This window comes from Triturus cristatus, chromosome 4_1 (assembly GCF_964204655.1).
Source record: "Triturus cristatus chromosome 4_1, aTriCri1.1, whole genome shotgun sequence".
In the NCBI taxonomy this organism is placed as follows: Eukaryota; Metazoa; Chordata; class Amphibia; order Caudata; family Salamandridae; genus Triturus; species Triturus cristatus.
Window position 1 is genome coordinate 491,391,594 of NC_140585.1, and position 18,308 is coordinate 491,409,901.

The 18,308-nt window shown below is 43.4% G+C and overlaps 1 protein-coding gene across 1 annotated transcript in view; it reads left to right on the top strand.

The window, feature by feature from the left end:
- Nucleotides 1-18,308, top strand: part of SLCO1C1 (solute carrier organic anion transporter family member 1C1) — a 536,144-nt gene that overhangs the window by 344,802 nt on the left and 173,034 nt on the right. The window contains exon 10 of the mRNA XM_085652717.1: nt 15,602-15,797. Coding sequence (XP_085508843.1) covers nt 15,602-15,797 — 196 coding nt within the window. The remainder of the gene's footprint in view (nt 1-15,601; nt 15,798-18,308) is intronic.

Consider the following 18,308-nt stretch of genomic DNA (forward strand, 5'->3'; position numbering starts at 1 on the left):
GTCAATATGGTATCCTAGATGCTTAGCCCGCAGCCTGAGAAGGTAATTTCTACATTCTCTGATTTCTGTAAGATCTTGAGAAACTATGAGGCATATTAAGTGAGAGACTTTGGAGTTGTTGATATTGCTTGTTTGGTACCTAAGGGTGCTGCGTTTGCCTCTTTGCAAAGGACTCCATAGGTCTTGAAGGTCAGGATGGCAGGCAGAGGGAGCCAGTAAGGTTTGGGAGAACGTGTGGATGAGTCTCTTATAAGTCTTGGGATATTTAATCAGGCTGCTGCATGCAGGATACTCTTCGAGGGGATAGGCGTGCCTCTGAGATGCTGGCCAGAAGGCCATTGCTTCCACTGGTAGGTCTGTAATTGGGCCGTAGTTTGAAGAGTCTACAGGATCCAGGAAGGGCTTCATTGTCCATATCTGTTCACCATTGAGGGGGCCTGGAAGCACCTCGGATGTCGATTCAGCTGACAATATTTGGAAATGGGTTGAGATCTTCACCAGAGATTTACTTCATTATAGACAGGTACCTGACATCATTTATTTGTAAAAATGCAACATCAAGCCAAGACATGTTGGTGCTGTGGTGAGCAGGTGGTAATACGGAAAGCGAACTACATGAACAACTATCAGTGAAAGTGAAAGGTTTCAAGGGATTGTCTAAATAGCAGGAACTTTGGGTGGCCCTCAGTGTAGAGAAAGGAGATTTCCGGTCCAATTCATGCCTTTTCGAGGCTGAACAAGTATAGTAATACATTGACATTAGAGAGGAATTTGCGCATGGACTGCTAGACAGAGAAGTAGTCATCAGGGCAGGGCCATTCTCTGCTGTAAAAATCTCTGTGCATGGTGTTTTAAACCTCTTACTTTAAACTCTTTAGGCCACGAACAACCACGGCGTCTGTCTGACAGCTTGTGAAACATGACTGAATTTCCTACGGCTGCAAATCTTCTGGACTTCAAGGTTTTGCTCTGTAATTTCTTCAGAGCATGATCTGAAAGACCTAGGTGCAAGAAGTTATAATAGTCCACTTGTGAGAGCACACACCAAGATCCATTGCAGTGATGGCTCAGAGGAACAAATGACTTTGCACTTGTTTAATTAATTATCCAGGGTGATAATGCATTTCAGTAGAAAGCATTCTCTCTGGTGCAAGGGTGCCTGTCTTGGCGGTAGCCAGCTAATTTTACCGCCATCACTGGGGAAAACACAGGGGTTTGCTGTATGGTTGTAAACATGGCACATCCCTTTGTTTTGAAAATGTCAGTGTGGTGCTGCCAAATTAGGAACAGCTCCGCGCTCCAACATTTAGTTGTAAATATGCACTTTACTTGTCATTGCTTGCTATTAAAATGTTTGCTTGGCAAAAGATATTACTCAAAGTGGCTGCTTGGCTGGATGCATTCCTGGTGCTGAACCTTAGATTACTCTGAGAAGAAGAAAACTGAACGCCTTCCTAAAGGAAGCTGGTCCTTAAGGCATCTCAAGACCTTCTCGAGAGATTTTGAAGCCATAGGCAAGGCACATTTATTCTGTGCATTCCTATATTCCACACACGCAAAGTTTCTGCCTTTCTCCCCTACATTACACACTGTAATGTCTAGATACAGAGAGAATATTGATTGCTGTATGTGTTTATTTAATGCTGAGTGCAGAAATGTAATTAAAAAGGCATTTGTATCTGATCTGAATCATTGTTGCCGTAAGTGATGATGGGGTGTGCATTGTTATCATGTGTGAGGTAACATTACAGTCCATTTGCTCAAACGTTTATTTTTTTGAATGCTATAGACATGCTATAACCAGAATAAATTGTGCTCCTAATTTTTGTCAATAAGGAAATGAAGCTTACAGAGCTAAAGTGATTTGCACATAATCCCATGATTTGCCCATGATCACATAATTAGCTCATGATCAAACTGTTTTGTCAGGTTTGGGAAGTTGAAATTTTAGCCTGGTTTTTCTTGGTTCCATAACGTGCAATTTAGACACAAGACTACATCTCCTTCAGTTTGTATACTTTTTACATTTTCAATTTTGAGCACACTAATGTAATAAATAGTCTATATTATACATGGATACGAAGGTCTAATATGTCTTCACATCACTGTAATCACATTTTCATAATATGGTGGTGCATAGTGTTGGACTTGGCCCTTTCTGCAGGGTCATACCCAAACTTTTATCCTTCATTCACTCTTATTTTTGCTGAATTCGTTTTTGATGGCCTCTGGACTCTGTGCACTTTACCACTGCTAAACAGTGCTAAAGTGCCCTTGCTCTCGGCCTAAAACATGGTTTGATTGTCTTATACCTAATTGGCATATTTATTGTACTTTTAAGTCCCTAGTAAAGTGACACTAGATATGCCCAGGGTCTGAAAATTATATGCTATTAGTGGTCCTGCAGCACTGGTTGTGCCATGCACTTAAGTAGCACGTTTAACATATATAAGGCCTACCATTGCAGAGCCTGTGTTTGCAGTTTAAACTGCCATTTCAATCTTCCAAAATAAACATTTTGCCAAGCCCAAACCTTCTTTTTAAATACATATAGGTCACCCCTAGGGTGGGCCCAGGACAGCCCCCAGGGCAGGGTGCAATGTATTTAAAACATATGACATGTACTTTTAAGTTTTACTTGTCCTGGAAGTGAAAAATGGGAAGAGATAACCAATTCACATTTGGTGTATCTGGAATCACGATGTAAAATCCTAATTTATGGGGACGTCAGAATTTAAATTGCAATTCTGAAAATCCCGCTTTTAGAAAGTTTGTGATGCTAGAACAAAGGTATTAGTCTTCAAGTGCACTACACTAAAACATTACGGTGGAGTATATCACATATTACTCTAAGTGATCAGATATAACAGGTAAGTACATATACAATAAAATTCCTTGGCAACCAAAATATCCAAAGTAAATGACAAACGAAGCTGGTGACGGTAGCTCAAAAAATATCTTCTTTTATTGAGCAGACTTGATGAGTCTCCTGTAAAGAACTTCAATCAATGCTGCAAAGTAACAATTGCGAGCTTCTTGCAGATTCTAAAAGAATCCCAATGCATTTCGGGCATAAATATCTGCCCTTCTTCATGGGAATCTACAAGTGAATAAACATAGTGTCTAAGTTTTTACGTGAATGCAACAACAATATAAACAAAAACCCCATCCAGGCGGCGAATCTCCCCTCCCCGCTTCCCCCCCTCGTACCATCCAGCTATGCTCTGCTACCTCAAATCACCACTGACAACTTTTGTTGGGTGCCTGAAAAGGTCGCAGTTTATTCGCATAATAACACTTTATACATTTGTATCACATTGTTCATGGTTATGTACATGTTGCATTATTATTCTTGACCCAGCTTTATCAATCACCTGGGAGGGGAGGGAACCCTTTTTGTGTTTCTGCTTCCGGGTCTAGGCTTCAGCTTGCTACCGATTAGGCGGGTCTCCGTTTGGACCTGTCTGGGCCGCAAGTGCCGTCCCGCTCGCCCTGTGCCCTTACGTGGGCCCTCCCTTCTCCCAGAGGCCCCTGCCGGCTGGCATCCCAAGGGCCTTTCTTGCGTATCTACTTTAATTTCTTGTGACTGGGTCCTTTGCTTTTGTCTCCTTCTGAGCCCCTGCCGTGAGGTATCCCAAGGGTCATGGGGAGAGCATTGTCTCTAGTCTTTGCTGGCGGCGTGCCGCCCTTTTGGCTCCCTCAGTGCCCCTGCCGTGCGGCATCCCCAAGGCACTGCGAGAGCCTCTCATCTATCTTCTAATGGATTCTCCCCTTTCGTTTGTTAATTTAGTCCGTCTAGCTCCGCTACCCTCCACCTTGCAGCTGCGACGCCCGACTCCTAGGTGTGGGTGGGTGGGATTCTTCTTTCTTTGTCCTTGGCCCGGGGGGGGATTTGTGATTCCACTGGACCCTGTGTCCCCCTTTTATCCCCCCCCCTGGCCCCTGTGCTCGCCCCCTTATTGGGGGGGGCTTGCTCGCACCTTCGGGGGCCAATCCTGGCCCCCATCGGCCTAGCCCTTATGTAAATGCAGGAAGGGGGTGGCCGGGGGAGGGGCGCCGCCCCCGGACGGCGTTTTGCCCGGGCCTCTAATGGGTCCGGCTTTGCCTACCCGGCCCGGGTTCTAACCCCATCCAGGCGGCGAATCTCCCCTCCCCGCTTCCCCCCTCGTACCATCCAGCTATGCTCTGCTACCTCAAATCACCACTGACAACTTTTGTTGGGTGCCTGAAAAGGTCGCAGTTTATTCGCATAGTAACACTTTATACATTTGTATCACATTGTTCATGGTTATGTACATGTTGCATTATTATTCTTGACCCAGCTTTATCAATCACCTGGGAGGGGAGGGAACCCTTTTTGTGTTTCTGCTTCCGGGTCTAGGCTTCAGCTTGCTACCGATTAGGCGGGTCTCCGTTTGGACCTGTCTGGGCCGCAAGTGCCGTCCCGCTCGCCCTGTGCCCTTACGTGGGCCCTCCCTTCTCCCAGAGGCCCCTGCCGGCTGGCATCCCAAGGGCCTTTCTTGCGTATCTACTTTAATTTCTTGTGACTGGGTCCTTTGATTTTGTCTCCTTCTGAGCCCCTGCCGTGAGGCATCCCAAGGGTCATGGGGAGAGCATTGTCTCTAGTCTTTGCTGGCGGCGTGCCGCCCTTTTGGCTCCCTCAGTGCCCCTGCCGTGCGGCATCCCCAAGGCACTGCGAGAGCCTCTCATCTATCTTCTAATGGGTTCTCCCCTTTCGTTTGTTAATTTAGTCCGTCTAGCTCCGCCACGCTCCCTATGGTTTCTCGATCAGAGGGAGCTCCCCCCCAACCGACTCCTACCGTGCCTGACTGTCATAGGAAACCCCTCTGCTCCAGAACCCCTACAATATTCAGCAGAAACATATCCATCCCCACCCCTGTGAGGTGAACTCCGTCCTCCCTGTGATACCCCGGGGATCTTAAGTTTATGAACCCATGTCGTACGAAACCCCAGCCATTTGCCTTGCATACTTTTGCCATAGTAATATTGAGTTTCCTCCTAGACTTTTCCACCGCTCCCAGGTCAATTGCCCCCCGCCAGGCGTTCCGCACTATGATTTCAGAAAAAATTATGTCTGCGGGGCGTACCATGCGTGCTACTGCCGTGAGGCCCTTCTGCATGTCTTCCAGGAGTGCCTTCCGCCCCATTGCTGCCAAGTCATTCCCGCCCAAGTGGACCACCACTGCGTCTGGCTTGCTGCCCCGCTGTAATGCATCCCGCACCACGGACAGCAGATTTTCCCATCTCATCCCGGGGCGCCCCCACCATTCTATGTCCTTGGCCCGGGGGGGGATTTGTGATTCCACTGGACCCTGTGTCCCCCTTTTATCCCCCCCCTGGCCCCTGTGCTCGCCCCCTGATTGGGGGGGGGGCTTGCTCGCGCCTTCGGGGGCCAATCCTGGCCCCCGTCGGCCTAGCCCTTATGTAAATGCAGGAAGGGGGTGGCCGGGGGAGGGGCGCCGCCCCCGGACGGCGTTTTGCCCGGGCCTCTAATGGGTCCGGCTTTGCCTACCCGGCCCGGGTTCTAAGAGAGAGAACAAGTCCAGTAGCACAAGACTTATTACTAATGGTATCCAGATAAAGAAGATGGACTCACAGGTCTTGAAATGACATTCATTAAGTTAAATGTAGCTCTGCACAAACGAAGACATAAGAAGATAATGAAAAAAGAGAAAAAGAAAGACATGAATAAATAGGTAAATGAATAAAGTCCTCCACCTAGTCAATCGTGCCGTGAGTCCATGTTTAGAAACTGCACAAAACTTTCTATGTGCATTGGTGCTTCTCGTTTTTAAAGAAAAAACAGTACGTGAGAAAAAAGTGCTCAGAGCTACTGAGTGACACCCCACGTGGAACCGTTCACAAATTTCATGCAACGTGTATCGAACTCGCCTAATCAGTAACAGGGGTTTACCTGAAAGCTCTATCGTAACACAAATGGAAAAAATATACCAAATGTGTCCCTTCTACGCTACAAACAAAAGAAACCAACATCAGCATCCTTATGTGTAAAGGTGTTAATGTAAGGGATAAAAGTACTAGCGACAAAAATAAAAACTCACCCAATAAACAGGCCACAAGACCCGAAGTCCCCCAGTCAACAATTGAGAAAGCAGGCTCATAAAAAAGTAATCAGATGCGAAAACGACCTGAACAGAAAATAATGACCGCAATTAGCTATATTAAGCCCCAACCGGCTGTCAGAACATGCCGGCAAGTTTTTAATGAGAGAGAGAACCAAAGCCTGATCACTTCTTGCCTTACTAAAATAGTCGTCAGCTACACCGCGATATAAACCGAACTTCAGCAACGCGAGGCGCAGTTCTACCCCAGACTGCGACTATCCCCATGGCGCGCTAGCAATGAATCTTGACGCGCGTACGCTACCTGGAAGTTATGTTATCGACCAGCCTTCAAGACACGGTGTCAATGTCATGCAACAAGTACACCGGTGTATCTAAATAAGGTTGCGGGCGAAAACGTGAAAAACGAAGTAAATAATGTTATAAAAGGTAAAAATAGAAACGGATAACCAAGCATGGAAAAAATACGAGTTTGACCCAAAGATGAGTCAGCAGTGACATAGTACGCAATAGCATGCAGCCAATATCAATAAGCCAATACAATTCAGTACATTTTTATAAAAACTAAGGGGCATATTATCAAGCACGGCGTTAAAATTATCGTCGCTTTAGCGGCAGAAAACTGACGCTAAAGTGGCAACAATGGGCTTGATAATATGCCGCAGAGAATTCCCATAGATGCACATGTTGACACCAGAACATAGACTTCTATTGGAATTCTCAAGAGCATATTATCAAGTCCATTATCGCCGCTTTAGCGGCAGTTTTCTGCCGCTAAAGCGGCGATAATTTTAATGCCATTTCTTGATAATATGCCCCTAAAATAGGCCTTGGCCAAAATGCCGTTCCGCTCGCGGAAATTGTGATCATTTGGCATTTTCGTGTTCCGCGGAAAGCGCGAAAATTTCAAAATTTCCGCAATCCACATCTTACCGGTAATGTTTTTCTTGCTCGCGCTGTAAAAAAATACATTCTCGCATGCGCGCGATTGCCTTACCTGAATCCCCGCGTTCACCGACAAGTTTTCCCAATCCGGTCGCGTTCTCCGCGAGATGTTGGATTGTTTGTAGCCATTTGCGCTGTCTCGCGACAGTTCGCGCCTGCATTAACGTAATTTGTCGCTTGATCACGTCTTTCTTCTCCCGATCATGAACCGCGAGAGTATGAGAAGATTGAGATCTCGAACACGTCATTCTCCACCCCGAGCGAGAGCGTGAGGACACAGGCACGTCATATCGAATGCGAAAAGGAGAAAGAGACCCCGAACACGTCATATCCAACGCGACAGGGAGCGAGAGAACGCGATCAAGTCATTTTGGACACACCATCGACATCCGGCGGAAGTAATGTGAAGCTCGAGAACTCGAACATGTAAAATTTTCAATTTGGAGAAGAATATCAGCTCTAGCAGCATGAAACCTTCTGCAAATAATGATTTGGATGAAAACAACTCCTCAGATTAACATTTGGCTGTCCTTTTTTGTGCAAGGAGTCCTTTTTTGTGGGCGCCGCCTTCCACAAGGAAGGCGGTCGCGGCTCTGGCTGCGGCGAGCCCTACCCTTTGACATGGTTCTGGGGATGAGAGACGGGGCGGGAAAGAAAAGGTAATAAAATTAAAAAAGTAAGTAAAGGAAATAAATCGCAGGCAATAGAAAAAGTGAAAAAGTAGCTAAAAAACAAAAAAAAAGTAGACAAAAAACAAAAATATAGAAGCAGGAAAATAGTTAGAGAAATAATTAATAAAAAAAGATCAAAAAAAAGTGTCTTCAAACAAAGGATTGGAAAGATGCAGGGAGGATTGAAAATCAGGCCCCAGAACCATGCAATAGAGTGAAAAACAAGATGGCCGCGCCCATTGCGACCACGTGTGCAAGTTTGCGCGATATTTTCTCCCCGGGCACGCAATAAGCAACGCGAACAAGTAAAAGCATTCCCGAACAGGAAATACGTACCGCAAACGGGCGCGAACATGCATTGCGCGACCCGGAACAGGAAGTAAGCATCGCGGGCGGGACAAGTGAAAACAAGATGGCTGCGCCCGTGAGCAACCGCATGGGTAAGTTGGCGAGCCGCGATCATGCAAAAAATACCGCGAATAGGCGGGAAAAAAACTTCTGCGTCTTTGCGATATTTCCGGCATGTTTGCGGAGAATTTCAACATTTTCACGATAGTTTGCGAAAGTGAATTTCGCAGATTCCGCCCACCCCTACCCTAAAAGAGCAGATATGATCGATTTCTACATTCAAGCATCACACACTTTTTAAGTTGGGGGTGGGCTGTACCTCCCTCTTCAGGTGCACACCAATTTGATTAGCGTTGATGTTATTGTTTGAATCTGCAGTATCATTTGTTGTATTGAGTGCATATCAGTTGTTATTCCTCACACTTTTAGAAAGTTGGCATTTTCTTGCCTTAGACATTTGGGGACTGCAGCCTCTCGCTGGTCACATGACTGGATGTAGGTGACAGTTGGGATTTGTGAATTCCTCCTACACAGTCACACACAATGGGAGTGGAGGTGTGACTGGATTGGACATCACTGGCAAGATCAGAGGGAAGAGCTGCCACAGCCCCACTTGCCCTTGAATAAGCCGTGTCCTGCCACCACACAAAGGTCTACATACCCCCTTTAGTTAGTCTGAAGCCAGGGTAGGAAAGGCAGGGCATATGTGCTCTTCAACGGCATGCCTCTAGAAGCTTGTCCCCACTTCAAAGCACAATTGCATATATAAGAAGGACCTCAGGCACCACCACTTTAGTACACAACGAGGCCTGTGGATACTCTGCCAGGAAGAAGGACTGATGTGCTACTATAAGGACTGCTATTTTGCTGGAGTGCTACTCTAAAGGAACTGCTGCCCTTCTGTACTGACCTTCTTCCTGCTGCCCTCTTGCCTGGGGAAGAAGAATTGGACCTGTAACTTCATTTTGAACTCAGGACTCCAGATTGACTCAAGTAGCTAGTCTGCTGGTCTCATAGTGTGAACCTCAAGAACATAACAGGCTCCCCAACCAGCTCCTGGATCTAACTGTAGCGAGTTCCTGACACCCAAGTGGTGCGTCTCAAGTCCTTGACCCCTGGTGGGGCTCATGGGCTCTTGAAATCAAGCTTTTGGGCTCATCGCAACCGCGAACGGGACCGTTTGCATCGGAACCGCACAGCTCACACCGAAATTCGCCGTGAGCTGCCACCAGCCCATCTCTTCACACAGCAAGCATCGATCGCCCGTCGAGGATGCCAAATCAAATATCCAGCCCATCCATATGTGACGCCGACCTGCTCTTCGTGCCATGCTGACCACCATCCATGACGTGCGATCTTTTTGTGTGGTGTTTTCACTGTTTTACCATTTGAAGTGTTGCACAAATTCTTTACACATTGCATCTAAATTGAGCTTGACTGATCTGCACCAAACTACCAGGTTCATTTTGGATTTGCTTGTGCTTTGCCCTAAATAGGATTGTGGTTGCTGCCTGACTAGGGCTCACACCCCAGTCAACCAATAACGCAATTTCTGACACATAGTGTGCACAAAATATATAAAATAGATTCTTCCATTTCTAAAAAATTGTGTCTGTTCCTTTGATAGCTTGATGCAAATAATTTCCTCCATTTGTTTTCAAAGCTGAATAGTTGCCATTGGGAAGTGAATGGAAGCACAGAAGTGAAAACCCAAGACTATGATCTTTGCAAAGAACACTTGACTTAATGTACCTTATCTGACTCCATTGGTTCTTGGCCTTGGACTTCTGCCTCATCTATACATATGTATTTGTTTCTTCTCTAGTGCAAATATAACTGGAAAGCAAGATGGCTACACATTCATGAACGGGTTATGGGATAATATTAAAGTATGTACATCAACTGGGGATTGGCACTTTTTGAATGATTACTTTGCAACTTTTTAGGCAAGGGGATATTAACTCATTTTCCCAGAATCATATGATTATCAGTCAACTGCCAAAGTCAGTATTATAAACTATGTAGCTAGGTTGCAAATTCAGTTTTGAAAACGATTCAGCACTTTCTTCACAAAGATAATCCAGAGATCAGTAGTTCCCAAATTTTGAACCAACAAATTGACAACAAATTTCACAACCCACCTACCTTTAATAGACATGTGAAGGGGACATTTTTCAATGTAACTAAATCTTCGAGTGGTAGCACATTGTCATTTATTGACAGCACATTGTCAATTCAAATGGCCATTACATTTTCACAGTCACACAGTTTTACTGATAAAACGATATGGCATTTAGCAGTTGAATGAAAATGTGTGACAATTGGGGTTCTGTGACTATGTATCATTTGTGCACCACCATATAAAGTGCCTTTATTTGCTATGAAACTATTCAAATCGCTGTTTCTAGCACACTTCCGAATTACAAACAAATGTGCTTCATTTTGTTCCCTAACTACTGAATGCATACATCTCATTTAAAGTTATGTAAATTTGTTGTGTGTTGCAATATAGCAACTTGCTACAGCCTTTCCTTTCACACTCCCTACCCTCCAGCAAATCGCCATGTGATTCACTTTAAAACTATTCCCAATTTACAGTCAGAGAAAGAAATGAAAGCATCAATCCCATATTAAAAGAATAAGCAGCAATGTGCCAGAAGACATAGCCTGACATTTGACCTCTTTCTTTTGAATCACCACAAATGTGACATGATAAACACAGAATTTAAAGTTATCCTTATTTATTGCTCAGACTTTCCAGATGGACCAAAAGCCGATGTGCCACTTATAGTGCCCTAGATCAAATTTGTAACTTAGGTGGTTTAAGAAAATATTGTGCCTTCATTCTTATTCTTTCAGTATGTCACTCATCACTGTCTCGTTATTAACCTGGATGTATTACAGGTATGCCTTATATTTGAGTAAAGAGTCATATTATATAGTTATTGAAGATAAATCTGGATACGGTTGTTGACTCTCCCCGTGCAAGTCGTCGGGCTTCAGATTTCTCTACATTTGTGTGAAATACAAAATTTTACATATTTATATAACATTTTAATATTGTGAAGCAGATTCAAGGTGATGTCTGCCTACTTTACAAAGGAAGAACACGGTGAGCGACGTCCCTCTTCCACATAAGAAATTACCATAGTAACATAGACAGACAATGAGTAGATTGTAGGAATTGATATGCATATTGAGGCCCAGATTTACAAAGATTTTGCGTCTGGTTTGTGTCACTTTTTTTGACAAAGGCACGACACAAAATCCCTTTTGGTATTTACAAAGTCACATAAATGTCAATTTGCATGGCTTTGTAAGAAAAAGTAACGCAATGCACCGCATTGCACTCCCATGTGTTACTTTGTGTCAAGTGAGCCTTCCATGGGTGGTGTAGGGCATTCCCATGCATCCACCCATGGATAGTGACACAAACCTATATTTACAAAGGGATGGAGACATGGACTTGCACTAAAATGGTACGCCTCTCTGAGGCTTTTTTCGCCTCATTCTTTGCTTTTTGCATGTGTGCTGCATTCTGGGGTGAGTATCTTACCCTCATCCAGGGCAGGAGGGACAGTAATGAAACAAGATGTCAAGCAAGATACCAGCGCTGATCCCTGGGATGCCAAAGAGATGAGAGCTCTTGGAGCAGCAGCCAGATGGAAAATATATAGACAACAAAAACAAAAGTCCAGAATATTCAAGGGCAATGTACACCCAAAAAAGGTGAACCGGGAAGGGAGGAAACAAGAAATGTGATGGGGTGTAAGGTCAGGTGAGTAAACTAAGTAGAAGTGAAAAGCCAATACCGATATGACTCGATGCCAGGCAAGCAGCTATGAGTGAATTTGCTCTACAACTATTGACCTTGAACTGCAATCCTGAGCTTAGTAGTTCACACCCATGCAGTAGTTATTGGATTATTAGTTCCCAGATGCCATTTCCCAGACTTCAAGATATTTGCAATTATTCCTCCTTCCCCTTTCCTGTTTCCTGCACCTCCTCACTTGGCATCCTCAGCAAAGGTTAGATGAATACAAGAGTCTCTTATATGGCCTCTTTAGGCCTTGAAATTGCCATGGCCCATAACTATGGTAATGGACTCCTTAGACGATTCACTACACATCTGCCATTACTCTTTGTCTACTACCCATTGTACCCAACACAATTACTACCATTGTACAGATCCACAAATGTTATGTTCATGCACAGCCAACCCAAATTAACTCATTCAAATCCCATATGCATCCACCCATAACATGTACATAGATCACAATTTGCTTATAATATTTTTATCATTGCCCAATCCATAGTACAAAATGTATCTGACATTAAAACTATAATATACAGATTAAATGCACTCTTGATCATGCATATCAGGGTTTCATCCAACTCCTTCTACATCTCTAACATCCTTGACCCATCTGGATCTGAATACAACCTATTTGACTAAGTTCACAAGACAGTAGGTGGGCTTGCAGTCATCCACAGGTGCACAGGATTCTGCAATCTGTAGCAAGCCTTCAGTCAAGTTATTTAAACTATCAGCCTGCCAGACCTGCTTTCTGCAACACAAACAGTCACATTGCCCTTCACCTACAGGTCCCCAGGAGGCAGCTCAGCCGTCAGCAACACAATTTGCATCCTCATCACCTTGGCTTTACCTAAGCAGTACATTAACTGCTGATGTCCCCATTATCCAGGACACATTGTCATGAAGAACTGGAAAGAACCATTCGTCAGCTTTGTTAATAGCACCACAAACATATTTTCACATTTCCAACTCACTTAAAAGGAAACAACTTTGCCTCATTTTATCTTCCCTGCTGACCCTCACAAGTATTTCTCCTTTAGCCCTGGAATGGATCAATCAACAGGTTTTACCCTTTTGCCACTTCTGCACCCGCCAGATGGTCTCACCTCAGCCTAGTTGAGAAACAACCACATTGATTATGCTTAGCATATGTGAACATGCTTGTCACCATATTGGACCTTCCACTGATGTCAGTACTCAGTGCTAAAACCTGAGTTACTTATCCTGAGCCATAGTGGACAGTCTTGCACTCATGAAGGTCACCCATTCATCTTAATGCAAGCAGTCATCACCGGGTACTCCAGTAACACACAAACAACATGCATATCAGCCTGTCAAGAGAAGCACTATCAAGAGATTACAGCTCTAGCAAGATCATGAGATCACTCAACAAAACATTAAGATCATCTCCAAAAAGAAGACAACATGCTACACAAAATTAACAGATGTTGATATCTGCAGCACCACAGGTTTCTTGCAATTCGTCATGGACTGAGAGGAAACAGAAGTTAACATTTGAAAATAGACCCTACCCATTCATTAATCATTAATGACTCTGTTGTAACAAAGGGCATGGCACTCATCACAGTGCAGAATTAATTGAGAATGATTCTGAGGTTGCTGACTTTAACCTCTAGGATCATTATGCAACCTTTCACTGTTTCATGCCACACTTGCTATGCCACACAGTCGACAGGCCAGACGGAGTGGGAGTGAGAGCTCAGGTCTTAAACTGGGTTCAGTCCTTTCTAACAGACCATTCCTAGACAGCATTAGGCCTCCTTTCAGGTCCTCAGTTAGCCTTATCTTACCTGGAGTTCCTGGGGGCTCCTCATTGATCCCCATGATGTTGACTCTTTCATAGTTCTCTTGAACGGTTCATTAATGACTATCATTTGTCTTACGAGTGCTACACAGATAATCCCAATGCTGTATAGTAACACCGACAAAGCCCACTCTAACTCTCACTCTGGCCTCAATGGAGTGGTGGGTGGGATGTCCAGAAACTGCCTGAAACGGAACTCGGATAAAACTGAGGTCATGGTGTCAGGTGGATTGCCTGCCATCTGCTCCTTGAATTGGTGGCCAAACATGTTAGCCCACTACACTGCCGGCAAGGACTGTGAAAATGTATTTTTTACTGCATATAAGGCCCAGTACAACAACCTCTATATTCTGCTACAAGGTTTGCTGCTAGTGTCATAGCATCTGTGAGAAGGGTGCTTGCCAATGCCTGTTAAAAAATTACTCAAAGACAGCAGCATCTATCCACCACTTCTAATGAGTTGCTATTAGTAGCCCAGATCGTATGGTCATTAAATTGATCAAATTTCATTATTTTCTCCTTCTCTTGCTTATCTCTTTTTTATTAACAATTCGATTTGTAATCATAGCGTTCTTGCCACCCTGAAGGCTACGGAATATGTGGTCCACTTTTAATTTGTCATCTGCAAGTACATCATGGACTCTTACAAATCGGCATGTAAATATTGAACAAGATAAGGACGAGGGAGCCTCCTTACTTCATACCACTTGTACAGTAAACCCTATAACTTAGAAAACCTTTTTTTTTACAAAAACACTAGAAAGTCCAGCGGTGGCTATAAAGGGGAAACATCGTTTACAACGCGGGGATTACATCGCGATGCCATTACATCGCGGTTTTTACAACGCAAGTCGTTACAACGACTTGCGCTAGATGGCGCTCTAGGACAAGGAATAGTATAATTTACTATCCAACACCTTCCTTACTGAACGTAGACTGGAGTTGGAATAGTAAATTATACTACTCCTAAATCCTATTCCTTGTCCTAGAGCGCCATCTAGCTCAAGTCTTTGTAACGACTTGCGTTGTCAAAACCACGATGTAGTGTACCGCGATGTAAATGTATGCGTTGTAACGTCATACATCCCTATAAAGTATTTAGATTGCATTCAACATTGAATATCAATTCTCCATTTGAATATCTTTTCAAACATTTTTTTGTTTGTCTATTTTATTGAAAGCTCTGGCCAGCTCAACACAAGCACAACCGAGACTTGTATTCAATAATAAAATATTTTACGTACCTTTCTTACCAAATGACTTGGGGCCTGATTTAGAGTTCAGTAGACGGGTTACTCCATCACCTTTTTCCGCCTTACTACAAGCCCATTTCATCCTATGGCACCTGTCATATGGGAGACAGGATGTCAGCCACGTCACTTAGCACTTAGCAGGGCCTTACTATCTTGGTATTAGGCAGTACTGATTATTTTATCCAGAATTCCATTTGAGTATCCATTCTAAATCCAACGTCCACATTTTGCGATCATTTAAATAATAGAAGATTTGCATAATTATTGTAGGTGATGCCCCGCTTAGAGAGTAGTCAGCAGATTTCAGGATTTATTCTGGGACAGAAACAGTCGCTCGCTGAGATTGAGGTATGTGCAAAGAATTATCAACAGAAGCGAGTACCTTGACCCGGATAGGAAACAAGCTAGTTGCATTTTTCTCATGGGTGAGGCTAGTACAGGCACCTATGCGAGATGGAGCTTGTAGACAAGGGTCCCAGCGTAGCTTTAACCACGGCGCTCACATATATCCACTGCAATAGATTCACAGGGTTCATTCATTCCCGGCATGTAAGCTCTCAAACATGTTCTGTTCCTGTGTCTTTCTTTGTCTAGGTCACTTTTAAAAGTGAAAGTAATACCGTTTGTCTATTTTTCAGGAGCAACATCTTTACCAGCCGTTGCCACTGGGATGTTCATAGGAGGATTGTTCATGAAAAAATACAAACTTGGCATGTATGCAACTGCAAAGCTAGCGTTTGGGACATCGTTTTTGGCTTTTCTTTTAAGTTTGCTTATTTTTGTATTGGGGTGCCATAACAATAATGTGGCTGGGATCACTGCTTCCTATAATGGGTAAGTATCTATAACGTCAAGATAGTTTTAAAGTGTTTGGCTAGTATTGTCATACAATGAAAAAAGTGCAGAATAACAGCAATTTTCATGTAAATACATGTGAGTCTCTCTCTCTCTCTCTCTCTCTCTCTCTCTCTCTCTCTCTCTATATATATATATATATATATATTGGCATCCAATTTTTTTGGTCTGTCAAATTTCGAAATGCAAAAAGATACATAACAATAAACCAGAAAGGCTGTTTTGTGATCCTTATCCATCAGGAAAAGACACTTAGGCCCTGATTCCGATGTCAGTTGCAGTTGCCTCCGACCAGCATCGTTCTGGATTGGGAAGCGACCGACCTCAGGTCGGCGGTTCTGACCTCGCAATTAGGATGAGACTGCACATGGTACGCTCATAAACTTTCATTTTTCAATGGGAGCTTGTGCGGCAAGCCGCAACTGCAGAGGGCCAGGGAGAAAGGGGGGGCTACTAGGGCCCCCTGATGTCACTTTCCGAAAGCCTTTCTGTGTCGGAAAGGCTGACATAGAAAGGCTGCCAGAAACTGGCATCATAATCCCGACGGCAGGACCGGAGCAGTAGATGTGGTTCAGACCACAACCGACAAGCTGTTGGTTGCAGTCTGAACCGCATCGTAATGAGGCCCTTAACGTCTTAGCAGAGGATACATTTCACTATATTACTAAGGTAAGTGAAAAATGACGGCAATGTCTCCATAGAGAGTATTTATTATCAATAATACATCTAAATAACAGAGTTTAAACTAATTATAAAAAGTTTTTATCCTGATAAAAAAATATGCCAAGATCATCCAAACATTGAAAACCCCTATTAATTTTTCCAGACTACATCTTTGAATCTCCCTGGAAACTGAAGAACAAACTCAACTTGTTGCTTCATATTTCACAGTTTTCACATCCTAATTATTTCTCCGCTATTTTATTAAATATCACTTTGGAGTGTTAATGAATGCTGACAAATGCCCATCATATGACACTTTTAAAGAAACCCCTATTTCCCACCCCATTGTTAAAAATATGAACGGAGTAACCACTAGGCTGGTAGACTTTCTCATGTTATGAGAAAGAATTCACAGTCGTAAACATCTGCCATTACCAATTCTGTATATTAAATTTTGTCTCCCTCTGTTTATCTTGTTTGTAATCTCTCACTTAAGCTCCCTCCTTCCATTGATAGGCAAATACATTCCTCCCACTGCACCATCTGCCTTTCCTTCCCACTTCTCATTTTCATCATTAAATTATTTTGATCATTTTTAACAGAGGTGCCCCTCAAATATTCACGTTTTGTATGCAGAATCACTTTACCTCCATTGCTGGTGACCTCCCTCTTTGCTCTTTGTTCTTGTTATGTATTCCTTTTGATATATTTCTCCCCTTTTCTCCCCATTTTCACCTTGCTCTCTACTGGCATACTTTATACTTTTTCCTTAGCATTTCTGCTTTTCTGTCCCACAAACTGCGACCGTTCCTCCTGTTACCAGATCAGCTGCTGATGATGAGTGCTTCCCTGAAATATTACATTACTTTCCAATTATGATTATTTTAAGAACTGCGGTAGGTTTTACAATATTTCAGGAAAAATGTTAGATTATGGACCTGGAATTCTATATCAATGCAGAAGTTCTTTTCATCGTGTTTATCATCAGATTTGCTAGTAGCCAATGTGACATTTCATCATGGCTGTCTTTTATCAGTGCCAATTCATCATCTTGGGTTCTCAAAGTATTTTTTCCATGAAATAAATTTTGATCTAGGTAATCCCATGCCCAGACTTGAAATTTACATACTTTCTTCAAAGGGAAGTTTGGAATAGTGAGCAATGACATTTAAAATGTGAAAGAAAATATTCACTGGAGTAGCATTACAGAGATTGAAGTTCATAACATCATTCAAGTGTTCAAAGATGCTTCCACAAGCTCCACAACAGCTAGAAGTGCAACTGTACAACCTCACCCACTCAAAATACAAACTCAAGAAATAGGAAAACCTCTATCTGTTCCCAACCGAACGAGCGCTACACCTTGCAATCGGAGAGCAGAAAAGAGAGTAAATTCAGCTCAAAAACGTATGTAGAATTGGATATTCTTCACTTTCACCCATACCAAAGAAGTATTTAATTGGCAATTTGGGACTTGATAGACAGCTCTCACCTCATGTGCTCTTCCCAAAAGCTAAAGAAGGTTTTTATGTTAAAATGGCCTTCTTCAACATTTTGTAAGTTAGGAATATTGTGTGCTTAGCTTGAGTAATTCGAAATGGAAATGTGCAGAGAACTTTACTCCACTTATACTTCAAGCAAAAACTGCAACATGGTCTTGTGCATACCCATGTAATAAAAGAAGCTCAGGCTGCCTTTTCAAAAGATTAAGCACTATGGCCCTCATTAAGATGTCGATCAGACTGAAACAGACAGCCTGTCGGTTGCGGTCTGACTGACATCTAGTGCTGTGTTCTGACTGCCTCATTAAGCTGCACGGCGGTCAAT